This window comes from Dendroctonus ponderosae, unplaced genomic scaffold (genome assembly GCF_020466585.1).
Source record: "Dendroctonus ponderosae isolate FM_Combo_2020 unplaced genomic scaffold, Dpon_F_20191213v2 Dpon_F_20191213_9, whole genome shotgun sequence".
In the NCBI taxonomy this organism is placed as follows: domain Eukaryota; kingdom Metazoa; phylum Arthropoda; class Insecta; order Coleoptera; family Curculionidae; genus Dendroctonus; species Dendroctonus ponderosae.
In genome coordinates, this window is record NW_026019116.1 from 8,428,468 (window position 1) to 8,437,463 (window position 8,996).

At 43.7% G+C, this 8,996-nt stretch overlaps 3 protein-coding genes across 4 annotated transcripts in view; all 3 read right to left on the reverse strand.

Moving 5' to 3' along the window:
* Positions 1 to 225: 225 nt before the first annotated feature.
* Positions 226 to 1,182, reverse strand: LOC109538846. The gene is made up of 3 exons (XM_019906251.2): positions 926 to 1,182; positions 572 to 871; positions 226 to 506 (listed from the first exon to the last, which is right to left on the reverse strand). Exons 1-3 carry the CDS (start codon positions 1,095 to 1,097, stop codon positions 310 to 312), a joined length of 669 nt encoding a protein of 222 aa, XP_019761810.2. The 5' UTR covers positions 1,098 to 1,182; the 3' UTR covers positions 226 to 309.
* A 73-nt stretch (positions 1,183 to 1,255) lies between these two features.
* Positions 1,256 to 7,361, reverse strand: LOC109538841 (retinaldehyde-binding protein 1). The gene is made up of 7 exons (XM_019906244.2): positions 7,174 to 7,361; positions 4,835 to 5,066; positions 3,205 to 3,364; positions 3,081 to 3,142; positions 2,832 to 3,025; positions 2,370 to 2,486; positions 1,256 to 1,700 (listed from the first exon to the last, which is right to left on the reverse strand). Exons 2-7 carry the CDS (start codon positions 5,058 to 5,060, stop codon positions 1,449 to 1,451), a joined length of 1,011 nt encoding a protein of 336 aa, XP_019761803.1. The 5' UTR covers positions 5,061 to 5,066; positions 7,174 to 7,361; the 3' UTR covers positions 1,256 to 1,448.
* Positions 7,362 to 7,905: 544 nt separating this feature from the next.
* The window catches only part of LOC109538833 (DDB1- and CUL4-associated factor 11), a 3,272-nt gene continuing 2,181 nt past the window's right edge, over positions 7,906 to 8,996 (reverse strand). For both annotated transcript variants that reach the window (XM_019906233.2, XM_019906234.2), the window contains exons 9-11: positions 8,658 to 8,810; positions 8,498 to 8,604; positions 7,906 to 8,442 (exon numbers count right to left, since the gene is read on the reverse strand). In XM_019906233.2, coding sequence (XP_019761792.1) covers positions 8,296 to 8,442; positions 8,498 to 8,604; positions 8,658 to 8,810 — 407 coding nt within the window. In that variant the 3' untranslated portion in view covers positions 7,906 to 8,295. The remainder of the gene's footprint in view (positions 8,443 to 8,497; positions 8,605 to 8,657; positions 8,811 to 8,996) is intronic.

Here is an 8,996-nt window from a genome sequence, read left to right on the forward strand (position 1 = left end):
AAGATTATGCCAAAATTTCATGTTTTCCGTCCCGTTTTTGCTCATATCTCGGAGGCAAAATGAGCAAGAACGCTCATTGGTACATCATTCTAGAGATAAATAAATGGCCTTTTTAGAAAGTGAAAGAAGAGGCTTGAATTGTTGGGAGCGCAATTGAAAAACTAACCCCCAATACGCGGTAGCGCGCACACTTTTGTTGATGCGCGTTTCAATGAATCTCGTGGGTCTTCAAAATGTCTTTACTGTCAATACTTCTGTCTAAATAATCACTTTCGTAAAACCCCAATCACGCTTTCTGGTCTAGTCACTCTAGTAGTAGTACTTGCAGGCGCCGCCCTCCCGCAGCATTTTCCTCAAAGTGAAAGTCATGTCGTCAAAGTACCGGGAGGGGGTGTGACTGGACATAACCTCGAAACAAGCGTCCAGCGCCTGCTCCATCACGGCATAGTCCAGGAAGGCCTTCAGTGTCCGCAGCTGTCGGTTAGACGGCGCTTTGTTGCGCTGCTCTGAAGCCAAAGTTTGATTAAAGCGACCAGCAATTCAACGGAAAAGTGGTTGCGCTGGTGCCCACCTAGAACAGCGACTGTCAGCACTTGGGCGCAGTCAGCCATGTGACAGTCGGCTTGCAGCTCGAAGCCGCGCCCCTCAAAAATCGTGCCCAAACCGTCTTGGTAGAAGTTGAAAGGCAACCGCTCAAACTCCTTGTGCTGGAGGCACTGTTGAGGTTTGGTGCAGTTGGTAATCACCTTGACCAGCAGCACCGTGGGAAGGGGATGACGGAGGGGCGGCACCTGCTGCAGGAAGGCCGTGTCTTTGATGCCCCACCCCTCGCGGGACACCAGGTCGAAGTCCTCTATTGCAGCCGCCTGACCTGCAAGGGGGCACATGAGGATCACCTGCGGCGTTCTGAGCGCTTCCGGCTTACACTGAGCGAACAGAAGGTAGATGCCGAAGGCAGTCCCACAGAGGAAAAGGGCGGCCAAAGCGGCCACCAGCACCTTGTCAAAGCAGGAGGTGTTCCACGGGGAGTGCATGTGGCTGATGATCAAAGGAGTCGATTCGTCGCCAAACTGGCTCGCGTTTCTGATCGTCGCCATCGGGAAAACGGAAAACGATCGCGAGGTTTCTCGAAGGACAAAGAAGCAGTTCCGAAGCCAACTTGATACTGACCCGGACAGGTTTTATCGCGTTTTTGGAATTCGCTGCGATAAACCAATCGGAGCGTAAACATGCCCCATCGAATCAAACAATCGAGAATGTAGGCAATTGTAGATTTATTCGGCGCTCGCACCTACCTACTAAGACTATGAACAACTAAAATTACTTACACTATATGTATGTGTTATACCACGCTTAGGGGCTAAAGGTGATGATGGGAGCGGTACTGCGCTAAGTCTAAGAATATGTACAAAGGCAAGAATAGACTGGGGGCTTCTCAGCTACAGAGTTCAGTCTAGTTCGAGCTTCCGGAAGCTGCCGCTCAGCGTGTTGAGGGCATTGCGGGCGGCATTTCGCGAACAGATAATGCCCCGATCGCTGAGCAGCTCTATCTGGTCGATGGTCAGCAGGCGTTTCCTCATCTTCTCCAACTCCGTCTGCCAGGAGGCCACCATCTGCTCCCGGGAGATTTCTCCGCCCATTTCCTTAGGCAGGCATCGCTTGTCCACCTTGTCGAACAGACTCTCCATCGAATCGTGCACCTTCAAGGAAACATTTTTAGCCACATTTCTGCAAAGTGCGGTCGCAAATGATTTGCCAATGAAGCGTCCAAAACTCATTTTTTCGGCTTTTCCGCGTCGTGGCAGTGGAATAATTTTTCGAAAAATATTAAAGAGGCCGCAACTGAACAGTTGACTGGACTCAAAGTAACGGTTAGCTAGTAACAAGCACGCACACAAATACAGTCTTCTGTTGTCCATGAAATTAGAAAAATGATCGTCGTTTTGTGCAACGGTGGCGCAAGATTATTGCAAAATTTCATGTTTTCCGTCCCGTTTTGCATGTTTCTCGGAAGCAAAATGAGCAAGAACGCTCGTTTTTACATCCTTCCAGAGATAACTAAATGGCCTTTATTCGAAGTTTCTCATGAACCATTCGAGCCACAGAATTCGTTTTGGCATCGTTGAATAGAGAATTGAAAAGTCCATTCAGTCGTAACAACGTGAGTGAGGAAATTCGAGTAGTTTTGACCCAGAAAGTGAAATTTGAATATCAGACTCTTTGGTGCAAGATTATGCAAGATCTTTGGCATTGTTGGATAGAGAATTGAATGGGGAGGGTCATGACCCCCATGACCCCCCTCTTGATTCACGCAAAGCTGTCAATCACAAAACCTCTCTAATCTACTAGAAATTGATGAAAAAACTCACCATAAATCGCTGTTTCAGCTTCTGGCTCATGTTGGACTTGGCGAAATCGTAGACGTAGCGCAACGCTTGCGGCATATTGAGACAGTGGATTTCCTTGTGCCTCATCGGGAACGATTGCTGGAAAATTCATATTTAAACCTCATTGGCTTTCAGCCTGCAAACAAGCCGACCACACAACCAATCGCCTAATTAATCGCACTTTTAATGAGCGCTCCAACTTGGGATTACAGTCCCCCCTTTTATATCACATTGAATCAATCAATTTTGTTATTTGTTTGGGTAATTCGGTTATATCAACTGATATTGAACCCGAGTGTTTCGTGATCATTTCATGTTTGTGTTTCTAATTGCGGCTGCGAAATGTTAAACATTGTGTGTGTGTTGGAGATTGAACAAGGACGTGCATGATGGCGTGTTATTGAGGACATTGCCATCGGCTTTATTTGGCGAAAAACTACGTACTTCTCCCCATTTGATCAAGTAGCCGAAATCGGTAACGGAAAAGAGGGTGAGAAATGAGGCGTTCACTCCCGCGATGTTGGCCACATGGGAGACGCCCAGAATCTGATTTTCCTCCTCAGACAGCAAGGTCTCGTAGGTGACGACATGGGCGCGCGCCATGTCAGTGCCCGAGTGCCTCTTGGGGTTGAATTTGCCTAGAAAAATCACCCACCGTTGAGCCTGAGCCTGCAGAACTTCCCAGCTACTCACTCAAATCGTAGATCACCACGCGTCTTCCGTTGGTGTCCCGCAGCGGGCTGACAAAGATGTACCTGCAAATCACGCGCGCTGTAGTGGTAGCAGCTAAAAGGGCGGAAATGCAGCAAAAACCCACCCGCTGGAAATCAACTGATTGACGCTGGCATCGCTATAATCCATGTCGAGGAAGATTTGAGGGAAGCGCTTTCGATAGTTGAGGTACTTGAGCAAGGTTTGCTGCGCCATCGGGATGCTGAACTTCTTCACTCGCAGGAAACGCAGCAGAAAATTGTCATCTGATTCAAGACGGAGGGATGTTTAAGAACGTGTTGCGAGCATGTGAGGATCCAACGTCCCAACTATAGCGGCGCTACCGGTTTGCTATAGTTGGGGCAATAGATTTAAGCGACCGCTGCTAACAGCCAATTTACTGTTTCTTTCGGTTTCGTTCACTTAAAAAGAGTTTAGAGGCTGTTTTCAGCTTCGAATTTGGTCCCAAAATTCTCCAAAAATGACAACGAAAAAATCATTTGAAAAACTGTGGTTTTTTAGTTTCCATGCTTTACTTTCCACTCAAAAACGCTCTATTTTGAAGAGTTTTACTCAAAAATACTGACAATCTGGAAGTCTTTGACGCGAAAAATTGCAGGATAGATTTATAGCTTTGTCGGAATTTTCCAAAAACGTTATTCAGTGTCGAATTCGGGACAAAAACTAAAATAAATTTAAGTTTTTTCCCGAAAATCATTAAGGTTTTGTCAAAAACCGATTACAAAACTAAAAGTTTTTAATCAAAGGCGCAAAAAATCATTATTTTCTGATACTTTCCTGACAATCATGGGGTGTTTTCAGCCAAAAATTACAAAATTACTCTTGTTAGAAAATTCCCGTCATGCACCGCTTTGCAGGGAATTTTAGAAAACCTTTTTCACCTTCGAATTTGGCACCAACACCACCATAAATTTATTGATTTTTTTTACCGAAAGCGTTATAAATTTTTTCCTCGAACCATAATTATTTTTTGCCAAAAATATTTGCCCAAACAGAACAAGCGAAAGTTTATAGTCAATTATTTCGAACACTTGTCACCTTCGTCGCTGTGAATAATTCGATTTTTTTTAATTGCGGTTTCTTCACTTTTAGGGCAATACTTCTAAATGAAACTCTCTGTAAGCACGTTTTACTGTAAAATTCTGGCAAACAGAGTGTTTTATGCAAGAAAACTAGAGATCGATTTAGCAAGAAAACTCGTCGTCTTTATAGTTTGGTCTTCTTTGTCATCTTTTTCGAATACCGGTTTTACCTTTGAATTTCGGACAAAAACGAAGCAAAGTTCTCTTGTTTTTTTACGAAAAAATTAAAGTGTCCAAAAAACGCGCAGAGAAAGCAAAATCACATAACTATTTGGAAAACTCGTCCCCTCAAAGTTTCTTCCAAATTTCCGGTTTTTCCCATTTTAGGCCAAATATTTTCAAGCAATCGTTTCGCCCGAAAAAGAATCTCAATAATCTTGGTCATCGGTAAGCGAGTTATAACTCACTAGGCGATGAGTTTAAACTCATTAACTCAAACAGCGGCAATAACTCAAAAGCGCAACTCAACACAGTGTTACCCAGGCCTAGCCTCTGAAGATGCTGAAACAGCTCGTGCTTACGAAACGTCAATAAAATTGCAGCTATTAACGCGCCTTAAATCGCACTTTCTCTGGATGATTTGATTGAATCAAAATCCGTTCGAGATTCGTTGGCGCCCCAAAGGCAACTTACCCATGAGACAGTTGCGGATATCCTGATTTTGAGCGACCCAGAGCTTCAACTGTCTGAGACATTCGGGCCTGGACTGTTCCGTTTCCCTCAATTCCAGCTCAGCAATACGGGCCAGCTCTTTTTTGAGGAGCGTTTCGCGTTTTCGTCGCACGTCCTCTTCGTAGTGCGCCAAGTCCGGCTCAGTTTGCGCCCATTGCTGTGTCGAAATGATCAATCGAGTGGACATTGCGGTCTGAAACAAAGCGATCATCTTACAGGAGTATACAGGGTAAATTAAAGAATTATTCTGCCCTCCGGATAAATGGCGCCGATTTTCAATCGTCCTGTATACTACAAAGTAGTTGACGATAACCGCTGTTTTAAGTTTAAGTTTTAAGCTAAAGTTTTATAGCTACGTTAATTATCTTGAGCATTTCAGGCTGGATTAGAGCGAGCCATAAATTTTGCGCTCTTTGATCAGTCGAGGCTTTCCCTAATCCACCCTGGGGTTCAATGGGGAAATTAAAAAATTTCCTCCGGTTTCCCCACAAACTTTACATTGTTTGAAAAAACCTTTAGCTGGTTAGGATTCGACGCCCCAACTGTATGGGTTTCGGTTGACTCCATGAGAGCCATCTACCATTCATTCATTGGATCAGTACTTTTGAGCTAAAGCTGACTGTTCATTGGCTACATATTGATTTGAAGTAGACATTATCGACCAATAATCAGTTGTTAAACCGTAACCATGACGACGCAGATTCGAGTAACGTGCGTACAAGGGCAGAGCGGCTCGCAGTGGTTGACAGTGCAAAAATTGGCGGTCAAACAGCGGGACGATAAATGCAAAACAGGCCAAAACGACTTAACTGAAAGTGTATTGAAATTAAGTAAAGTAGGTAGATTGAATAATTTCTCTCGTCAAAAACTAATAAGTAGTTAATCCAGCAACCCATTGGCTGACTTTTAATTATCAAGTAGACAGTTGGCAGGCCATTTTTTCGCATATGCTGATCTTTATCGCTGATTTCGCCATTGTAATTGGCAATAAATAAATTTTAGAGCTTGTTGCAAAATGTGGTGCGCCCTAGTTACTTATATAATGCCGGAAAAGTCGCAGTTCTTGTGATTGAATCAATGAGATCTATTGCTGCAGCGACCGCTTACGTGGCCCAAAGACTGAAGTGGGCTGTGAAAATGGGACAACCGATGACGAAACTGGTATGTTTGAGGAAACGGTCAATTGCGCCATAACACACCATTAACCCAGTGAAAGCTGACCAACGCAATGTCAAGGCTAGTGGTCATTGGACGGGCTCGTAAGCGTGCCCGAAGCAGCGAATGTAGGTGAACGGTGATTTATTTTGCATCATAAGCGGACTCTGTTGCCGGAAGAATCCAGGCGGTTACCAAGAAGAAGATTCGTGAAGATGATGGAACCCTATGAGGAATATATTTGGAAAAGATCACGGCCTAAAGAAGGAGGTCGGCGTACAGGATGAAGAAATCTAAACAGTTACATGATATTATATAACAATTATGAATTGAAGAGAACAATGTGTGCCAGTTCGAAGCAAGGCCACCCATCAGCGATTCGTCTGTGAAAAGAGCAACTATTGCACAAATGGGAATGTGTCCTATGGGGAAAATTGCGATGTGAATAATTGAACTTTTGGCCTGTTCTCCGAATCTTGAACGGTTACCTAATGGGTCGATATTCGTACCATGTCGACACTATTGTTGGTAGGTACGACAAATCGTAGGTACACATGCGGGATATTATGTAAAATCAGTGTGTGTCGATGTGGAAAGCCCATAAGTTGAAAACTATGCGGCAATAGTTCCAATAATTGTTGCTCAATGGAATTTGCTTCAAAGCCGGGATTAGCACTTGTCGAAATTTCCTTACGCTGAAGGAACTAGGGACGAAAAATTACCGAAAAGAGTGAAAAATGAAGTGGATATTTGCCGAAACGAGTCGTTTATGTGCTCGAAACATGTTGGCTTTTTTTTTAATTTATTAATCGCGTTGACATGAATTGTTCGTTGTTAATGACCGTTTTAATGTTAGCGGAAAATTAGTTTTCTTATCCGTTATTTCCCATGATTTCGCTTTGGATTATTGTTTTTTAACAGCAGATTTACAAATGCAAATAATGTGTAGCTATGTAGTAGATAAAAACTTCGCAATTGCAGCACATTTGTATACGGCGAAAAACTGCGTGAAAACTAGATGAAAAAATTCAAATTCTTCAATTTTTTGCAGGTAAAGGGTGGCTCAAGTGAGTGGACGGATGGCAGCGGTTGGTTAGAGGCAAGCGCCGATTAGTAGGGTAAGCAATTGATCCGAATGTACTTACCGCGTTTCTAACGATTGGCGCACAGAAATCAAAGTACCAACAAGCTGCTGGTTCTCGTTGAGGGTTTTGTTCAATAATCGCAAAAGTACCGGAGCGAGTAACATGATGGTTCCATCGTGCGCCTTCCGCATAGAAGCGGGGGGCAGACACAATAGCGCATTTAATCCCCCCTTTGCGTTGCGTTGTTTTACATCAGAACTATTGCCCAAAATTTCCTGATTGATTAATTGCCCTGATCGCAAAGCGCTGCGAGTCTAGGCGGATGGGTTAGGACGTCGATGGTGGTGAATTTGCTATGCGACTCGCTTCGAACGCCCTACACCCAACGACGTTCTGACTTTTAGACAAGGTTTATTCCTGTTAAGACCGTTAATTTTGTGTAAAATGGGTTTTATATTCGGCTTCATTGACGTGCTTTATGTCGCATTGGGAAACATTGGCTTCCTTATATGCGAGCCAACTGCAATTTGCATTTAATAATGGATAATTTCTTGCAGTTGAGACATACAGGTAGAAGCGGGTAGATTAGTTATTGTTCGGGAAGCACAGCTGTAGTGTAGAATTGCACTCTTGCATAACGCCCACTTTATTTACGATTCAGGGTGTTCCAGATTATGTGGAACTTCGTAAAATTTTAAATTTTTTTCTGGCTTCAATCGAGTTTTTGCGGTGAATTTTCCGATCTTTTGAGTGTTTTTTGGTGAGACGCAAAGGAACAACAAAAACGGCCGCTAACGTTAAAGTTTTATTTGCCAAACTTCAAAATTGCAACCAATATTTTACTCGTAACTGGGTTAGAACAACTCATCTAAAAATCGGTACTACAGTTACTGAATATCACAACCTGCATCTAATAATAATCTCACAATTTGGCCCGCCTTTATCGAACTGTAAACCCTGACTGCACATTGATCAGTAAACTTGAGGCTCAGACGACGGCAAATGCACCATGAATCGGCTGAAAAAAGGGGTTTTGAAACTTAATGCCTGTCATCGTGTATCTACACCAGTCTTTGCTCAATATGTACACATAGATGATAAAAAAGTGGCTTGCAGATTGATGTTTTTTTTTTAAATAAAACTAATTGGGCATTAATATTAACGAGGAATATTTGAACGAAATTAGTTTTCACTGGACGTGGATTCCCTCATCTGCCTCCTTTTCATGGCGGCTAGTCGTGCGCTTCTTCGTAAAGGAGTCTTCGCCTCTTTTTTGGTGTTGAGAGAGACTACGTTGCTGTATCTCCATTGGGCAACGATGCCGTCCCACTAAAACGTAAATCTGCGGTTAGACGAGGGGAAAACTTTTAACTAACCGGCATACCGCTGAGGTAACAATTTCGTTTCTAGTCGGATGCCACGCAACGTCTCTCACACAGGACATGTGACCCTTTCTCTGGCTGACGATTTTACCAGTCAAGGCGTCGTAAACTGAAAGAGCCAGGTTAGTGCAAAGGAAGTCGGGATTTTCGTCAATTACTCACCGACGAAACGGCCTAGACTGCAGCCTGTGTAGATGAACCTCTGCCCAGTGCTACTAACCGGCGAAAATCTGGCTCTGATTAAAGTTTTGGACACAACGTGACCCCGATAAGTCATGAGGGATGTGTCGCCGTCCAGCTTATTGTCTTCGTAGACTGGAAAGAAATTCTCTTAAGTTCAGTTTCTTGACCTCCTCCTTCCTCCGGAGGAAGCCGACAAGGGCGGATCCCCCCCATTCAATTCTCTATCCAACGATGCCAAAATGAATTCTCTGGCTCGAATGGTTCTTGAGAAACTTCGAATAAAGCCCATTTAGTTATCTCTGGAATGATGTAAAAACG

Bases quoted from the DNA above. Each gene is read 5' to 3' on its own strand.
- LOC109538846 (XM_019906251.2), bottom strand. From the start codon at position 1,097: ATGGCGACGATCAGAAACGCGAGCCAGTTTGGCGACGAATCGACTCCT. The intron at 872-925 runs GTAAGCCGGAAG...GCCCCCTTGCAG, and splicing joins CTACCTTCTGTTCGCTCAGT to GTCAGGCGGCTGCAATAGAG. The intron at 507-571 runs GTGGGCACCAGC...CTTTGGCTTCAG, and splicing joins GCTGACAGTCGCTGTTCTAG to AGCAGCGCAACAAAGCGCCG.
- LOC109538841 (XM_019906244.2), bottom strand. From the start codon at position 5,060: ATGTCCACTCGATTGATCATTTCGACACAGCAATGGGCGCAAACTGAG. The intron at 3,365-4,834 runs GTAAGTTGCCTT...GTCTTGAATCAG, and splicing joins TATCCGCAACTGTCTCATGG to ATGACAATTTTCTGCTGCGT. The intron at 3,026-3,080 runs GTGAGTAGCTGG...TGATTTTTCTAG, and splicing joins CGTGGTGATCTACGATTTGA to GCAAATTCAACCCCAAGAGG.